The following is an 18,804-nucleotide window of genomic DNA, read 5'->3' as shown; positions in this document are numbered from 1 at the left end:
GAAACAGCAACCAGCAGAAAAATTCAAGATACCTCCTCCCTTCCCAAAGAGATTTGCAAGGTCCCAAAAGGAGAAAGAGGAAAAAGAGATATTGGAGACACTTCGCAAAGTGGAAATTAACATTCCCCTACTTGATGCTGTGAAGCAAATTCCAAGGTATGCCAAATTTCTCAAAGAGCTATGCACAAACCGAAGGAAACTTGCTGAACGTGAAAAGGTAAGTGTGGGAGAGTGTGTTTCAGCTGTCATCCAAAGAAAACTACCAGTCAAATGCAAGGATAGAGGAATGTTTGCGGTTTCATGCAAAATAGGCAATGTGGGAATAAAGAAGGCCATGTGTGACCTTGGAGCTTCAATAAATGTCATGCCTCTATCTATTTTTAACTTGTTGAATGCAGGTACACTCAAGGGCACCAACATTGTGATCCAATTAGCTGACCGATCCATTGTCTACCCCAAGGGAGTGCTAGAAAATGTGTTGGTACAAGTGGACCAATTAGTCTTTCCAGCAGATTTTTATGTTATTGACATGGAGGAAGACAAGAGCAACACCACCTCTGATATCTTACTTGGGAGACCATTCTTGAGCACAGCAAGAACAAAAATTGATGTGCATGATGGCACATTGACTATGGAGTTTGAAGGGGAAGTTATCAAATTTAATGTTTATGATGCCATGAAATTCCCCAATGATGTTTCTCCTGTTTATGGCCTTGATGTTATTGATGATTTAAGTCAAGAAATTTTTGATTTTGATCAAGAAAACTTACTTTATAAAGGTCTTTGCAGGAAAGGAGAAGTGGACAGCAACATCACTGAAGCAGAAAAAACAGCAGACTGCTGTAACTTGCTGGATGTGGGTGATTTGCCCAGTGATTTGCCCAGACCACCAGATAATCTGCTCAAATCACAGACCAAATCACTGGAGCAGACAGACTTGACAGAAAGTGATTTGCCCAGACCACCAGATAATCTGCCCAAATCACAGCCCAAATCAGACAGCAAACAGCAGAAATCAGCACTAGAACTGAAACCATTGCCAAGCCACCTCAAATATGCCTACTTGGGAGCTGGAAATTCACTTCCAGTAATTATTTCTAACCAGCTAAGCCAAGAAGAAGAGGAAAAGCTCCTTGATGTGTTGAGGAAGCATAAAGAAGCAATTGGGTGGACCTTGGAAGACATAAAAGGCACCTCAAGACCATTCGGTGGAGGCTCATCTCACCAGAATCAGAGACAGGATACAGCACATGAAGCTATTGACATACGGAGTCCACAAACAAGCAAGGTTTTCAAGGTTAATGGGCATCGTTTGAAGAGATTCTATGAAGGTTTTATTGTCCATGTTGTGGAGGAGGTTCCCTTGGATCCCCCTTCCCAAGACTGCTGAGCAAGACACTGAAGTCCAGCCCAAGACAGAAAACAGGGCGCTACTGGGAGGCAGCCCAGATGTAGTGATTTGCCAGTGATTTGCCCACTGCTTGCCCAAATCGCCGGACAAATCGACTGAATATACCATAGTCACAAGTGATCGGGGCAATGATTTGCCCAATTGCCCAGATAAAGTGACCAGATCACCGGTCCCATCGCAAAACCAAGCACATCATCAGCAAAGGGCGTGAACAGTACCAGCCCAGCAACTACAAAGGAGGAGTGATCAGGCCAAAGTGATTTGCCCACTGCTTGCCCAAATCATTGGGCAAATCACCCTGTCAAGAATTCAGAGGGCCAGCATTAAATGATCAGGGCAGATCACATACCCAAATCACTTTAAGTAGTTCTTTTCTTTATTCTTTTAATTTTTACGCTATCTACTGTTTTTCTTCTCTTCTTCTTCAAGATTTCTCTTCTCCGACCACCACTCACCCACCGGCAAACTCAAGACCACCATGGTAAGAATCAAGATGAAGGCCACCGGCAGACCATTCATGAGGAAGAAATTAGGGCTACCGAAACCCATCCCCTCCGACAGTGATGACGAAGCACGGGACACCACTCCACCGGCCACCACCAGCACCGACACGCCACCGGCTACTGAAACAGCAACAGGACGCACCGACTCACCGGCCGTCCAGACATATCACGGCCAGAAACGGCCAAGAACTCAGTCGCCACCTCCACCGCCGAGATCAGAGCCAGAACCAGAAACCACCATTGCCACACATCCCGCAGGTCATGAGGAAGGCGATGCAACCACTGATGTGCCCAGCAATTTGCCCACTGATGCGCCCACTAGTACGCCCAATGATTTCACCAGCAATGTGCCAAGCGCTATGCCCAGCGATGTGCCCACTGATGCGCCCACGGACTTGCCAAGTGATACACCTAGCGATCTGCCCAGTGATCTGCCCAGTGATTTGCCCAGTGCTTGCCCAAGTCACTGGTCAAATCACCCACAGGCCAGGAAGTCCCTTTCCCTTTTCTCCTTCATTTCTCTATATATATATATTCAAACATTGAGGACAATATTTGGGATAGGTGTGGGGGTACTGGAGAGTATTTATTCACTGATCACACCACCTTTTTGATTTCTTTTTGTTTCTTTTTCTTTTTGCATTATTTTTACCTTTTTTTGCACACACCAGAATTTTTTCACACTCCTAGCACACACACACAGAATTTTGTAGCTAATTGCTTTACTCAACATAGTTAACAAGGTTGAAAGAGTCTCCTTATCTCATGACCCCATTGATTTGCCACCCCTTTAAGCCTAAATTGAATCATTCACAGTATGTTACCTTCACTTAGAAAGTTCTTTACTTGAATTGAATCCTTAAATTTATTGTGGTCAAGGGAAATAAAAATAAAAATACATGCAAACACAAAGTTAGTGTAACTCCCTATGAGCTGATTTGCCCAAACTATCATAAAGCACAAATCATAAACTTGTTCCAATGGTTTAAGACTATGAACTGAGCCTAATAGCCACTTGGAGAAGTGACTGACTGAGTAACCGGGGGTGTATCACCCATGTACACAATCGCGTAAAAAGGTCAGTGACCTTTCCAAGCAAATAAGTTTCGATGGTCTAGACTATGAACAGAGCTAGTAGCCACTTGAACAAGTGACTAACTGAGTAACCGGGGGTGTATCACCCATGTACACAATCGCGTAAAAAGGTTAGTGACTTTTTCAGGCAAGGATAAGAATAAGTGCTGCTGAAAATAAAAATAAAAAGGAAGAAAGAAGAAAAGGGGCAAGTCACTCCTAGGGGCTGCACTAAACCTAACATAAAAGAATAAGCATGATTGAGTCAAAAACCTTTCTCTTGATCATAGTAGGTGAAAGGAAACAAGGAAAGGAGAGGATGACCTTAGTGCATGTACTCTATATTGTGATAGTTCAGATTAGGAGTCTAGGGGGGGGCTGATTAAGTGGTACTTAGGCTCAAAAGAAAAAGGGGCTTGATTGGCTAAGTTATTTGTTGCTTGAGGACAAGCAAAAAGCTAGGTGTGGGGGTATTTGATCAAGCATAATTTAGCCACATTTTTATCATAATTATTGTTGCTTATTTACACATTTTTTAGTTTAATTTATGGTTTTTATCTTGTTTTTACAGAAAAGGAAGAAATTAGAAAATGGGAGAAAAAGTGCAGAAAAAGTACAGAAGGATGATTTGCCCAGTGATTTGCCCAAGATCACCAGCTAAACTGCTCCAATCACTGCCCAGATCAAGCTAAAGCAGAAACCCGGAGGCAACAGACAGCAGTGATATGGGCAGTGATTTGCCCAAGAAACTCGAAGATCACTGGCCAAATCACTCGCAGAGACATAGAGGACTGACTCACAAAGAAGCGATCTGGTCAGTGATTTGCCCAATCTGTAACACCCCTTACCCTATCAAGTGTAGATAAAGCAAGGTCTGTCACAAACTATACCTTTTAGACATATCAAGACTAAACAATTTTCTTTATCTGTAAATACCAAGTTTTAGATAGTCCAAGTAAATTTTATAAAGCGATTAAGGTAAATGTTTAAACCAAAATTTTTGCAGAGTCTCCTCTTTTTCATCCACATTTTACCCTGTAGCATATATGAAAAACACATGCAACATTATCAACTGTTATTTGACATCCTACTATTCTTTGATTTACATGACCTTCATAACTCACTCTATTTAATATGTACATGCCAAAATAAAACTATACTATGCCTCAGAGACTCAAAACAACCAGCTATGATAATGGCCTTGGTATCTGATGTAGACCTCTGATGAACTTCACGTGCCTACGTTATCTACAACCTGCGTGAGGTAAAAACCAACACGCTGAGCTAATGCTCAGTGGGTGATAACAACAAATAACAGAATAAAACAAACAAGCTCGCATAAATAGATAATCAAGTAAACAATTACAAGCTAGTAGATGTAAACATGTTAACATTCACCAATAAGTTTACAAAATCAAGTATCAATCTTAATTAAGATCTTAGCCCTTATAACCACATAGTAGGATCGACTAGGTAGATAAGGAGTTATAACGGTAGGCACAGGGTGCCGAACGGTAGGCTCAGAGGCCAAAACTGTGATAGCAGGGCTCTGTGGCCATGTTTATGAGGTACCAGATATGTAACCTCAAATATAGATCATGTATCGGTAGCAGTACTGCGAACTCTGTATGTTTATATGGCATGCCATACCCTTAAGCTAACCTCGACTCCTATTACGTTTACCAGGGCCAAGTATCATTAATTCAATGTAAATGCACATCATGTGAAGCTATTTGAATTAGCCTAACGATGGCACTACTCTACCTATGGGTTTGAGGATGTTACACAATCACTTGAAGAAACTGGTCAAATCACCGGGCAAATCACTTTGACAGTAGAAACTTACAGCAGAGCGGGAAAATGGGCAGAAAACAGAAATCCGAATTTTCAGAAGTCCAAATCCAATCCAATCACTTCCAACACAAAACCAAGAGCCACGAAAGAGTCTCTCATCCAAGGAATTCCAATTGCAATTAAAATCAACATCAAAAGAGGAGTCAAACACCAAATCAAAGAGGGATTTCAAAACCCTAGATGGAGAGAAATTCTGCAGCTATAAAAGGAGAGCCTCCAAACCAGCAAAGGCATCCTCTGATCAGCAACTCAACTCGCCAGAAACTCTCCAGCATCTTCCTTTTTTCCTTTCTTTTCATCTTTTGTGTACTTAGTCCACCATGAGTGGCTAATTTCCTTCCTTTCTAGTTGAAGTTGGTGAATTTCAGATTTTGTGATGAATTGGGAGATTTAAATCTCCATTGTTAAACTTCTATTTATCTTCAATATTTATGCAATTTGAGCTTTCCATAATTATTACTTTGCTTTTAGAATCAATAAGGGATCATTGCTTTTAAATTGCTTAAGTAATATTGTTTGAATGATTTAAGTCCGTAATTGCTTAGGTTGTTCAAATACACATTTAATCAAATTGCATAATCTAAACTTGACTACGCGGTTGGCAAGTATAGAATTGGGTTTCTCTAAGTCTTAATGCAGTCAACAGTTGTTCGATGCTACAATGCCCTAAGGACGTTCCTTGGCAATTTGTTGATTAGTGTTTGATTAGCGAACGTTTCCTAATCAAACTAGAACTAAGGAGGAATTTGGATTGTGAGAAGCGTCTTCCACATCCTAAACTAATTTATTGAGATAAATAGGAGTATTAAAGAATCAATGATCAATTCTAAACAATCTGAAATAGATCCATACTTCAACTAGAAGCTTTTCTCTTATTGATTTACTCATCTTTAAATTATTTGCTTGCTATTGTTAATTAGCTTTAGTACATCTTCAACACAAAACCCCCCTCTTTTATTTACTTGTTATTTACTTGACCTAGTCATTATTAGGAAAATCATTGGTGTCAATTTCCTGTGGTTCGACCCTATTGCCACTGTCTACAAGTTTATTGTTGATTGTTTAATAGGTTTATTTTTTACGGTTTCGACAACCGCCTATCAATTATGCATATTATTTGTTAATTTATTTTAAATATATAAGATTTTTATATTTAAAATAACAATATAATATTTTATAAAAATAAATTATTTATTAATTATATTTTATTTTAAAAGTTAACAAATAAGTTTTTTAAATAATTATTTATATAGTTTTATACATATTTATAACAAAATTAATTTTAAATATTTATTATTCTATTCTTGTGAAATAAAATTTTAATATTTAAAATTTAAAAATACTTTAAAAAATAAATTTAAAAAATAAAATAAAATAGAATCTATATATTATATATACACCTTTGACTTTATTAAAAAAACACAATAAATGATATTATTAAAAAGGTGATATTATTTTTAATTTTTTATTAATATATAAGGAGTATTGATTAAGAAAAAAGAAAAAAATTTATTCTATCTTTAATTTTTTTACTCTTTTATCATGGATAGTGTAATAATTTTAGATAATTTAAAATTTTTTTCTTTTATATGTTGCAAAATGGAATCGTATATTTTTAAGAGGAAGAGTGAAAGAGAAAAGAGAAAATATGTAATTTTATTTATAGATAAAAAGAATAAAAGGGAGAATTTTTTTTAATTTATGTTAACTTAAAAGAATTTAAAATAAAAATGAGTTTAGTAAAAATTTAATTAAAATTTAAAAAATTTTAAGAAAGAAATTAAGAATTAAATAATTAAAATAAAAATATATTAAAAATTAAATGGCTTAAATGAAAATTACTTCACAAATACTGTGTCAATATAGTGTCAAGGACCGTAGGTAGGTGGAAATTAAAGATAATATTTTTATGAATAAAATTGAAGTTTATGAATGATCATGAAATATTACATATAGTTGAGGGACTAGGAGAGAAATTTAACAATTTATCAACAATGACAAAATTATTTTCACTAAAAAAATCAAATTAAATTAAATAAAACTAAATTAAATCAGTGATTTGATTTAAAATAATTAAATTAAATTTATTGTCTTCAGAGTAATTAATTAAAAGGCTATTATAAGATGCCCTGGTGTTTGGCAACCGTACACGTGTAAATTGGGCCCTCCGTTTCGCTTCCGGATTAGTGTTGTTGTCATTATTTCCATTTTGATGGTGACAGCTGTTGTAAGAAGCAACTAAACCAAAATGACAAAAACTCGTTCTTTCTATTTCCTTCTAAAAGACTGACCAATCCAAATCACGTAAAAGGCCCAACCAAAAAGCGCCGATACACTTTTCTTCATAAACCCAACGCTGGATTCTCCCGATTGCACCTCGTTTGCCTTCATTTTCTCCAATTCGTGATCCACCTGAGATCAGTCAGATCAGTTCGTAGCTTTTCCGGTAAGGGTTTTTTAACGGAATTTTAAGGTTTTCCTTTGTTTTTGTTATGTTGATTATTAATCTAGATGTAGCTCTGCTTGATGTCGGTATTGTCAATTTGAACTCTATGAATTTTGGCTACTGTGATTTGTTGGTCTTTAGAGTAAATGAAAGTTAGTATGAGAATCGTAATTCATTAACTTTATTGATCTTGATTCCTTGAATGACCTGTTTCCTTGTGGATAATTAATTGCTATTTAAGAAGTTTTTTTTTCTTCTTGCGCTGTTTTTTCATTAATCGATTTTTTGCCAATTGCGTTTTTGTATCTGTGAATTCGTTAGTCATATTTTGATATGTTGATCTTATCCTTGGTGTTTACTACTTGCAGGTTGACATTTTCTTATGATTCGTTTGGTGAGACATCAAAAGCTTGGTAGTTACCCTTTAATGGTTGTTCAGATTTTTTAAAATGGAGGTAGCTTCTGCTAGTTGAAAATAAAGTATAGGAGGGCGACAGTCTTAGTTAGCTGAGAATGTGAATTAGAAGTAATTTTTCTATCAATTTCCATGGGAGAGCCACCTTACTTTTCTGGGTTAAGTGAGAATTCTGAAGCGACTACTATTGCCGCTAGGAAAAAGGTTTATAAGAGAAATTTAGGTGCTTCTGATTCTAAACCATTTCCACAGAGTGCTTATCAATTCATAGCTTCACTGGGCTATGATAAAAATGGTGGAGGTGCAGTTGGTCATGTAGCAATTTTTGTACTCAAGGTTGCCGCCTTAGAGTCGGTAAGAAGAGTTTCCAGGTCCAAGTGTCCCCCTTTATGGCATGGTCTTCAGGCTTTGCAAGTTCTTTGCTATCCACCTTTTAAGTGGATTCGTAGATGGGGTCCCTTGAACAGTTTGGTCAAAGGCATGCAGGTCCGAAATTGCTTTTATCATAACCAATTTCATTTTCTTCACATATGTTTTCCAGCAAAATAATTTATAGTTACTTTCTTGTTGTTTTCTAGATGTTCTCGAGGCCATTGTTACTCCTATCAGTTGCAACAGCATTCTCTGAACAATCCAATAGTGATATTGCCTCAAATGATGTTGGTGATTCTCAGGCCCATTCAGAAACACATTCAGAGTCATCCCTTATACATTCTTCTCACGATACTAGGTATGCTTGCAATGAACTTCCCTCAGTTTTGATCCTTTTTTCAAAACTCAATTTCTTTCTTACTTAAAACCATAAAATACATTAAAATATTTTATAAAAACATGATTTTACCCTTATAGAGGTTTTCGACATCCGAGATTCCACCGGACGGTAGGAATTTCGATACCGGAGTCTAGCCGGGTATTACATTCTCCTCCCTTAAGAACATTTGTCCCCGAATGTTCCTCAACTAACACATGTAAAGCATATAACATAACATACACATAGAAACACAGAACACTCACCTTAGAAGAGATAAGGGTACTGCTGGAGCATAGACTCCCATGTCTCCCAGGTACATTCCTCGATGTTGTGGTGATTCCAAAGGAGTTTCACCATCGAAATTTCCTTGTTCCTCAACTTTCTGATCTGTGTGTCTAGGATCCGTACTGGCTGCTCAACATAGGTGAGATATCCTAGGATCTCTACATCAGGCTCGCTAAGAACCTTGTCTGGATCTGACACGAATTTTCGTAACATGGAAACATAGAAAATCGGATGGATTCTTTCCATTGAAGCAGGTAAGTTCAGCTTGTATGATACATTCCCAATCTTCTGCAAGATCTCAAAAGGTCCGATGTACCGTGGAGCTAGCTTACCTTTCTTCTCAAACCGAATCACCCCTTTCATAGGAGACACCTTGAGCAACACCAAATCTCCCTCCTGAAACTCTAAATGCCTCCTGCGGACATCTGCATAGCTCTTCTGCCGACTAACAGCAGTCTTGATTCGTTCTCTGATAATGGGCACTACCCTGCTGGTGATCTCTACTAACTCAGGCCTCACTAAGGACCTTTCCCTAACTTCTTCCCAACAGACAGGTGACCTGCACTTCATCCCATACAAAGCTTCATATGGAGCCATCCCGATGCTAGCATGATAGCTGTTATTGTAGGCAAACTCCACCAAGGGTAGATGCTGCCTCCAAGAACCGCCAAAATCTAGCACACACATTCTGAGCATATCTTCTATAGTCTGGATGGTCCTCTCTGACTGTCCATCGGTCTCAGGATGGAAAGCAGTGCTGAAGTCTAGCCTGGTGCCCATAGCATTCTGCAGACTCCGCCAAAACCTGGAGGTGAACTGGGGTCCTCTATCAGACACTATAGAAACAGGAGCCCCATGCAACCTGACAACCTCTTCTATATAGACCTGCGCCAATTTGTCCACAGAATAGCCACTCCTGACAGGGATGAAGTGAGCAGATTTTGTCAGTTTGTCCACAATCACCCATATGGAGTCTAGTCTGTTGGACGTTGCCTGTAACCCCACCACGAAATCCATAGCTATATTCTCCCATTTCCACTCTGGAATCGGCAGTGGATTAAGCATTCCAGCCGGCTTCTGATGTTCCAGCTTCACCCTCTGACATACTTCGCAGGCGGACACAAACTGTGCCACTTCTCTTTTTATAGCTGGCCACCAATAGACTCTTTTTAGATCCTGGTACATTTTGGTGGCTCCAGGGTGAACACTGTATCTGGCATTATGAGCTTCCCTCATAATGTCTCCCTTCAGACTCACGTCATCTAGTACACACAATCTATTCCCACAGCGGAGGATCCCTTTGCTGTCAAATCTGAACTCATCATTCTTGCCCGACTGAACAATCCTCGTGCTGTTTCTGAGCCACCTGCTCCAGAAACACGGGTGTCACTCTCATTTGGGCTATCAAAGCACCTGTATCAGACAACTCTAACTGTAGACCTTCATCAATGAGCTTGTAGAACTCTCTCACTACCGGTCTCCTCTCTGCTGTAATATGAGATAGACTGCCAAGTGACTTCCGGCTTAGGGCATCTGCCATAAAATTCGCCTTACTCGGATGGTACTGAATCTTGCAATCATAATCACTAAGCAGTTCTACCCATCTCCTCTGTCTCAAGTTTAACTCTCTCTGACTCAGGATGTATTGCAGGCTTTTATGATCTGTGAAGATCTCACATTTAACCCCATAAAGGTAATGCCTCCACATCTTGAGTGCAAAGATTACAGCTGCCATCTCTAGGTCATGTGTAGGGTAATTCAACTTATACTTCTTCAATTGTCTAGAAGCATAAGCAATCACCCTTTCATTCTGCATCAACACACAACCCAGTCCCACACGGGATGCGTCACAGAACACTGTGAAGTCTTCATTACTAGTGGGCAGAGCTAACACCGGTGCTGACGTCAACCTTTTCTTCAGCTCCTCAAAACTTTCCTCACATTGTTCAGACCACACAAACCTTTGGTTCTTCTTGGTCAATCTGGTCATAGGAGCGGCAATTTTAGAGAAGTCTTGTACAAACCTCCTGTAGTAACCTGCCAAACCCAAGAAGCTCTTGATCTCTGTTACTATGGTGGGTCTAGGCTAGTTAGCTACAGCTTCTACCTTTTTGGGGTCCACTTCTATTCCCTGTTCTGACACCACATGCCCCAAGAATGAGATGCTCCTCAACCAGAATTCACACTTGGAGAACTTGGCATACAAGCCATGTTCCCTCAGGGTCTGCAAAACTGTCCTCAGATGATGGGCATGCTCCTCTGCATTTCTGGAATACATCAAGATATCATCAAAGAAGACAATAACAAAGTGATCCAGGTACTGACTGAAAACTCTGTTCATGAGATCCATGAATACTGCAGGGGCATTGGTTAGCCCGAACGGCATTACTAGGAACTCATAGTGCCCATATCTAGTCCTGAATGCCGTCTTCGGCACATCTTCTTCTCTTATCCTCAGCTGATGGTACCCGGATCTCAGATCTATCTTGGAGAAACAACCTGCTCCTGCTAGTTGGTCGAATAGATCATCGATCCTAGGCAACGGATACTTGTTCTTGGTAGTGACTTTGTTCAACTGTCTGTAGTCGATACAAAGTCTAAGGGATCCATCCTTCTTTCTCACAAACAGCACTGGAGCACCCCAGGGTGAGGTACTCGGTCGGATGAAACCCTTGTCTACCAGCTCTTGCAACTGCTCCTTAAGCTCCTTCAACTCTGCTGGTGCCATTCTGTAGGGAGGAATAGAGATTGGTCTGGTTCCAGGCATCAATTCTATTTCAAACTCTATCTCCCTAGCAAGTGGTAGTCCTGGAAGCTCGTCTGGGAAGATATCTGGAAATTCTCTAACAACGGGCACGGAGGCGAGTTCCCTAACCTGACTATTGGATGGACCCGCATTGAGATCACTGTATGGGTCATTGTCATAAGTGAATCTCAAAGTAGTTATGTCTTAATCCTTTGACTTGAGATTGTCATAGTTTCCAACATAAGGACTATTATGTTTTGACATAACCAAACGTTGTCTTTAATCGGACAATCATAAAGGTTATGATTGAGCATGATAGAAATTATGTAGAGGATAATGAACAATCAAGATAGGATTTGTCCCTCTCTTTGAGAGAGATATCTTCTGGGCCCCTCGATAAGTGAGACTGAGAAATGCATGGCCGTGCTCAAATGAATTGATAGTGTGATCAATATCATTTGAATTTATCGCTTTTCTTTTTTTCTTTTTAATGTTTCTCATGTGTAATACAATCCATGAAAAGAGAAATTGCTAGTTAAGGACAATTTCTCTTCAATTTTGTTTGCGAATCCTGCATTCATATACATATGCTAACCTGAGAAACAGAACAGGTATATGACAACTTAATGGCTAATGATTGGATGTTAGCATTGTAATTGAAAGTAAATTCTGTTGATTTTTTAGACCGTATATGCAATTCATATCCTTTTAAATGTTAGTTTGATTGGATTATTGATAATATGATTAGATATATAGATGGAAGGCAGGAACGCCTAACCAAGTTTATATTAGAGTTTATTTGGGTCAATTGATGCATGTGTTTGACATACTTGGTAACTGGATGGGCCCCAAACCTGCTTTGTTGACTTTATATGAGATTATAATTCCTTAATGACATGCGATATTACCCTTGGGATATACCCATTTGAAGGGTAATGCTCTTCAATTGAAAAAACTGAGTGAGTTTTTTTCTTTTGCTATGTAAATTTTAGTGGGAGGCAAAATGCTGACATTTCTACATATTTAATGACTTGAGAATGTCTCTTATAGTCAATTTCTTCCCATATTCTTGGGAACATTCATGAAGATATTCACTTGTTGGTAGGACTTAAAACTAGGGCTGTAAATGAGCCAAGCTATTCGTGAGCTACTCGAGACTCGACTCGATAAAAGCTCGACCGAGTTCGGCTCGTTTTTTAAACGAGCCAAGCTCGAACTTAATTTTGAGGCTCGTCACTTAAACGAGCTGAGCTTGAGCTCCATAGTATTCCGCTCGTTAAGGCTCGCAAGCTGGCTCGTTTTTAGGCTCGCGAGCTGGCTCGTTTTTAGGCTCGCGAGCTGGCTCGTTGAGAAGGCTCGCGAGCAGGCTCGTTGAGAAGGCTCGCGAGCAGGCTCGTTGAGAAGGCTCGCGAGCAGGCTCGTTGAGAAGGCTCGCGAGCAGGCTCGTTGAGAAGGCTCGCGAGCAGGCTCGTTGAGAAGGCTCGCGAGCAGGCTCGTTGAGAAGGCTCGCGAGCAGGCTCGTTGAGAAGGCTCGCGAGCAGGCTCGTTGAGAAGGCTCGCGAGCAGGCTCGTTGAGAAGGCTCGCGAGCAGGCTCGTTAAATAGGCTCGTGAGTAATATTGTTTAAATAAATTGGTAAACCAATTCGTTAAATAAATTTATGAATAAGTTCATATATTATTAAAAAAATAAAAATAACTATAAAGTTATAAAATTTAAACTATTATAAATATTTGAAAATTATAGTATTAAAAATTACAAATAATTAAGATTAATTATTATAATTAATATTCTTTAAAATTAAATTATAAAAATCTTTTGTATATAATTATTATAATAAGATTCCATAAAATTAATGTATAATCACAAATAATTAATATTAATTATTATAATAAGTATTCTTTAAAATTATAGTACTACATGATAAATTGAGTTGTAAAAATTATATACATTTTAAAATTAAAGTATAATTATAAAAAAAATTTTGTATATAATTAAGCATACAATATAAAAGATGATAATAATTATCAAAGTATATTAATAATAATTAATTAAGGTTATATGGATGTTGAAGTTGAAATTCAAGTTAACTAATTGAACAAGCATGAAGATGATTATGAAGATAATTAAATTATATTAGCTTGTTTCAACTGTTGGAAGTTGGAATCAACTTTATTCGTTTGATATTAAATTTTGTGTGTAATCTAATTTTATTATGTTGTTGAATTTATATTTATTTGTGTTATTTTAGTTATAAATTGTGTTACGTAATTTTTTTTATGTACACTCTCTTTTTTTAATATTATTTAAATTAATGATGATTAAAAACTGATTAAAGTGTAATTATTAATTCGAGTTCGAGCCTGAACTTGAGCTCAAACCAAACTTTTTAATTTTAAGTTCGGTCTCGAGCTTTTTTAACGAGTTTCTTAATCGAGCTTTCCGAATTCGAGCTCGAGTTTTATTAACGAGCTTCTTAATCTAGCTTTTCGAGCTCGAGCTCGAATTAGGCTCGTTATTAAATCGAACGAGCCTTTCACGAGTCGAGCTCGAATCGAGCTCGATTATAATATTTAATTCTCGAGCCGAGCTCGAATCAAATATTAGAGCTCGAGTCGAGCTCGAGCTTCCAAACTTTTTTAATAAACGAGCTTGAGCTTTACAAAAGTCGGCTCGGCTCGGCTCGATTACACCCCTACTTAAAACCAACTTCTCAAACCAGCATTTTTAGGTTTGTCCAACGTTTAAGAATCTAGGTTGTGACATTAGCCAGGGATGATCACCTATTTTTACTTTATTCGAAGTATATTTTTTGCTAAGCAAATCTCAAGGTCGAGAATGATAACTGGTTCAAATATCTACTATCTAGTGTACCTTCTGTGCTAAAAAATAAATTTCATTTTAGTGCTGGGAAAGATGAACTTGAACCGAGTGTGAATCTTGTTTGCAAGGTATATTGACAAGAGATTTTATTAATTGTTTTGTTGTGATTTGTGATTGAAGATCACTTGTTTTGGGGATCTATTGACCTACAAATTTTTAGCATGAAGGTTTTGCAAGTACATATTTTTTTCTTAAAGTTCTTTCAAATTGCATTTCTTTTATGAGAATTTTCTTCAGCTATTGTTTGTTGTGGGTTCTGTCTGCTTGTTACATAATTCTTCTTTTTCATCTGATCTGCAGGACTGCTGATGATAATCCTGAAAGTATTGAAACTGAAAATTGGTTGATGCAACTCCTAGAAGAGCTAGAAAACCAAGGCATGACGTTACCAGAAAGGTGGTTTTGTTATTCTCTTGTTTCAAGAACGTTGGACAAATAGGAGCAGAAAAATAGAGTGATATAGCTTTCAAAATTTGTTTGATCTTGTTAAATGCTTTGGCTAATCAATGACATAATTCTGCATCCATTATTGAACCTACTCAAAGCAACTGGGTTCAAACCTAAAGAAATTTCAATGTTTAATCAGTTTTCATGCTTATTCAAGGTCCAAAGCCATCCACTTGTGAATATTATGATTGAAGTTGATTGTTCTAATGAAGTTGATCCAATCTGCTTCCTGTTGTACTTCACAATTTGGCGCATAAGATAAACTTGATAGAAACCCTAACGATCGAGGAAACTTGTAATATCATTTTCACTCTTATGTACGCTAATAATCTCATTTTCATCACCAATCATCTACCTTTTGTTATTTTTCTCAAAGGCATAACCTCTTCTGGCACTGGTTTTGGATCCATTTTTATATTATTAAACTTCACACATATACTCTTGAACTCTTGACTTTTCATGTTGCAGCAGACCATGACATAGATGTTTGTGCAGAATTAATGAGGATGAGCTCCATAGATTTTTTGCTGCTGCAAATGGTGATTTTTCATGCTTCTTATCATCAATTAAGAAGACAATACGTTGGAGGGAGACTTACAGAATTCTTTCAGAACAAGAGCTGGAGATGTGGTCAAATATGGTTTTCTGGCATGGATTTGATGTGGAGCGCAGGCCTTGTCTCATTGTACGCCTTGGACTGGCTTGCCTCAACTTACCATTTTATGAGAGACCTCGCTTCGCGCAAGCAGTTAGTAAGTTCCTTTTGTTTCTTGATTAAATGTTGCTTGCCATATTATCCTTGGGACAAGGCTCTCTTCAATTGAAATAACTAAGCAAGGAGTTTTCTGTATGAAAATTTTAATGGAAGGCAAATGTGTTGGCATTTTGTTATGGCCCCTAGGATAGGATCTGATTATGGGACGATTGAGTGGAAAACATGGAGTTAATGGATGAGGGTGGAATCAACTTTTCTTTTTTCGACCTAAGATAAAGGTTGTACAAGCTCATCAAGAGATGACTTGAAAATCCCTGAAGTTCTAGTACTCAATAACTTTTGGCAATTTTTAACATATTTTCTTTATTGATTTGTTGAACTTAAATACTAAAGGAAAGATATGATCTCTTCCAACAAATAAGGAAGCTGAAAATCATGAACTCAACATGAAGGAACACTCTCTTACAATTAGGGAATTAGGAAGGACTACTACTTAAGTGGAGAATATGGAAAAAAACAACCAAGTGAAGAACATGGCAGAATTTAATCCACAACCTTGGCAGCAACTCAATATGTTGCAAGAAAAATAAGAATTTCTCAACCACCATTCAATTTTTTTTTTCTCCATGTGTGAATCTCTTGCATATTAGCAAGGGTCTGCTAACATTACTTTCCCCAATGTAGACGTGCTTGTCCTCAAGCACGAGAGCAGGGAATTGTTGTTTCAATTGAGTGGGAGTTTTTTAAGACTGATCTGGATAATCATTTAGTAATTGAATGAACTAAAGTTGTGCAATGCTTTCCAAGTAAAATGAAGCCAAACTTACCTTCTCATCATTCTCTGTTTATTGATGACACAAAAAAAATTCTCACAACGAGTTAACCAATCCAGAGGATCTTTTTGCTCATTGAATCGTGGAAAATCCAATTTAATGAATTTAGGGACCATAGGAGCGCTATTGGAAGAATCAGATCTTGCTCAAGTTGAATCGGCTACCCTTTTGATTTTAATTTTGAAGCTCGACTTTAGGTACATCCATTTGAGATGGATGTAGACTTTTTGGCATTGTGTTGAGTTCCTCCTGTCGGGATTTATTGGCAGCCATTTTTTCAAGAAACAAGGCTAAAATTCTATTGAGGTGTTGTTGGATTGAATCCCCCATAACTCTAGTTTCTAGTTTATGATACCAAATGTTATGGTCCCTAGAAATAGGATCTGAGTTATAGGACAAGGTTGAGAAATTAATGGATGAATGGATGAAGAAGAAAGTGGTTGTTTCTATTTTTACTTATGATGAAGGTTATACAAGCTCATTGAGGGAGAACTTGAAAATCTCTTGGGTTTTAGTACTCAATAACTTTTTGCAATTTTCAACATGTCTCTTTTATTTATTGATTTGTTGAACTTAAATACTAAAGAGAATATATAACCTCTTTCTACAAATAAGGAACCTGAAAATCATGTTAGAAACCTGAAAATCATGAACTCAACATTGAGGAACACCCTCCTACAATTAAAAAATTAAGGAAAGACCACTACTTAAGTGGGGAACGTGGAAAAAACAATTAACTAAATGGAGAACACTGCAGAACTTAATCCACAACTTTGGTAGCAACTCAATCATGTTATAAGAAAAATAAGAATTTCTCAACTATCATATTTAGTAGCTTTGACCTGGTCTTTCATTTCAATATTTTTCTTTCTTCATATGTAAATCTCTTGTATATTAGCAAGGGCCTGTTAACATATTTCCTTGTATTTAATGCCCGGAGAATGTCTCATTCTAGTAATTTTCTTCCTAGTCTTGGGTGCTCCATGAAGATACTTACCTGTTGGGAGGACATAAGAAAACAACCAGCTTCTGGAACCAGGATTTTAGGTTAATCCTATGTTTCAAAAATTTAGGTTGTGAACCTAACAATGGATGGTTACTGCTTTACTTTATTACAAGCGTAATTGTCCTGCTAAGCAAAGCCCAAGATCAAGAAAATAACTGGTTTTAGCAAGCATCTAGTCTTCCTGCCATAACAAAAGAAGTAACTCAGTTTAGTGCTAGAAAGATCAACTTGAACCGAGTGTGGTAGAGGTGGTTTTATTAATTTATTTGTTTCTAGCACTTTGTGATATAATAACAGCAAGTAATCATCAATGTTCCAGTCTCTCAGGTAGAGCATGGAGTCCTTCATTTGGTTGACAAGGATAATCCTCAGATTACAGTTCTTGTGGATTGTGATGGAATATCACCACTGAGACTTCCTATGCAGATAGTGAGATCCTGCTCTTCACTTCTGCAAGATAACTTCCCCAATCGTCTTGGCCATTTGCTTGTTATACGGCTTCCTCCAGTGGTTCGAGTCATTGCCCAAACTTTCATTCAGGTAAGCATATGCTCCTTTTTTTTAATTTGTTGAGAAAAAAAGGTTCCTTCATTACTATTATTATTATTGGGGAGGGAGGGGCATGTTGTTGAGCTGGTGTCTTGTCCTGTAAAAAAGCTCTGATTTCTCTGCCTATATTATATCTGTTCTGTGGCGCTGAACAGGTTCTAAAACCCACCACTCGAAAGAAGTTGAGAATTGAAGGAAACAAATACCACAAGGTTATTTGCGATTATATTCATAAACTCCCATCATATCTAGGAGGCAACTGCTCATGTGACATATGTTCAACCATTAGAATTCATGCTATGCGACAGTCGCAGGCCATAAACGAGATTCGCATGATAGATTCAACTGAATATATTGGTGATGGTGAGGATCTGGCCTCACCACATCTGAATTTTGGGGCTGATGTTCCCATAAATGAGAGCTGGGATCACATGTGGAGAACTGCTGTAATAGGCGTCCTCATGGTATGGGTTTTTATAGCTTTGGTTGGCATATTACACGATCCTGAAACCGTCTAGTGTCCTCTGCAGTTTTAGTATTCTTTTGGATGTAGCTATTGCGTATGCACCAGAGTATCTGCCGAGTTTTAGCGTTTATGAATAGAAGATCAGCTTTATATAGTTGAATGTTTTATCTCGTTGATGAGGCCATGTGACTGAGTTTTTTTTTTTTTTTTTTCTTTCCATCATGTATTATCCTTAAATAAAGCAATTGGTCAGTATAATCTTTAAATAAAGGAATTGGCCTTTAATCCTCCTCTGCCTTAATTTTCTGCAATGTTTACGTTTGAATGTCTAATTTCAAAAACTGATTTGAAGGGGTTTTGTTGAAATTTCCTACTAAGGGATCTTCGTATCTTTGAATTTCAGGTCTCTAAAGCTATATAA

General features: G+C 37.7%; 2 protein-coding genes across 2 annotated transcripts; both read left to right on the top strand.

The window, feature by feature from the left end:
* The first annotated feature begins 1,889 nt into the window (after positions 1 to 1,889).
* LOC122723550 (cell surface glycoprotein 1-like) lies at positions 1,890 to 7,661 on the top strand. Its single transcript, XM_043956061.1, has 3 exons — positions 1,890 to 2,316; positions 7,354 to 7,440; positions 7,657 to 7,661. The coding sequence occupies exons 1-3, from the start codon at positions 1,890 to 1,892 to the stop codon at positions 7,659 to 7,661; spliced, it is 519 nt and encodes a 172-aa protein (XP_043811996.1).
* On the top strand, positions 7,105 to 18,671 carry LOC110613713 (protein real-time). Its single transcript, XM_021754962.2, has 7 exons — positions 7,105 to 7,288; positions 7,657 to 8,189; positions 8,282 to 8,433; positions 14,668 to 14,763; positions 15,310 to 15,566; positions 17,688 to 17,908; positions 18,073 to 18,671. Exons 2-7 carry the CDS (start codon positions 7,836 to 7,838, stop codon positions 18,433 to 18,435), a joined length of 1,443 nt encoding a protein of 480 aa, XP_021610654.1. The 5' UTR covers positions 7,105 to 7,288; positions 7,657 to 7,835; the 3' UTR covers positions 18,436 to 18,671.
* Positions 18,672 to 18,804: the final 133 nt, after the last annotated feature.

This window comes from Manihot esculenta, chromosome 4 (genome assembly GCF_001659605.2).
Source record: "Manihot esculenta cultivar AM560-2 chromosome 4, M.esculenta_v8, whole genome shotgun sequence".
Lineage (NCBI taxonomy): Eukaryota > Viridiplantae > Streptophyta > Magnoliopsida > Malpighiales > Euphorbiaceae > Manihot > Manihot esculenta.
This window is presented reverse-complemented; position numbering and strand designations above follow the sequence as displayed.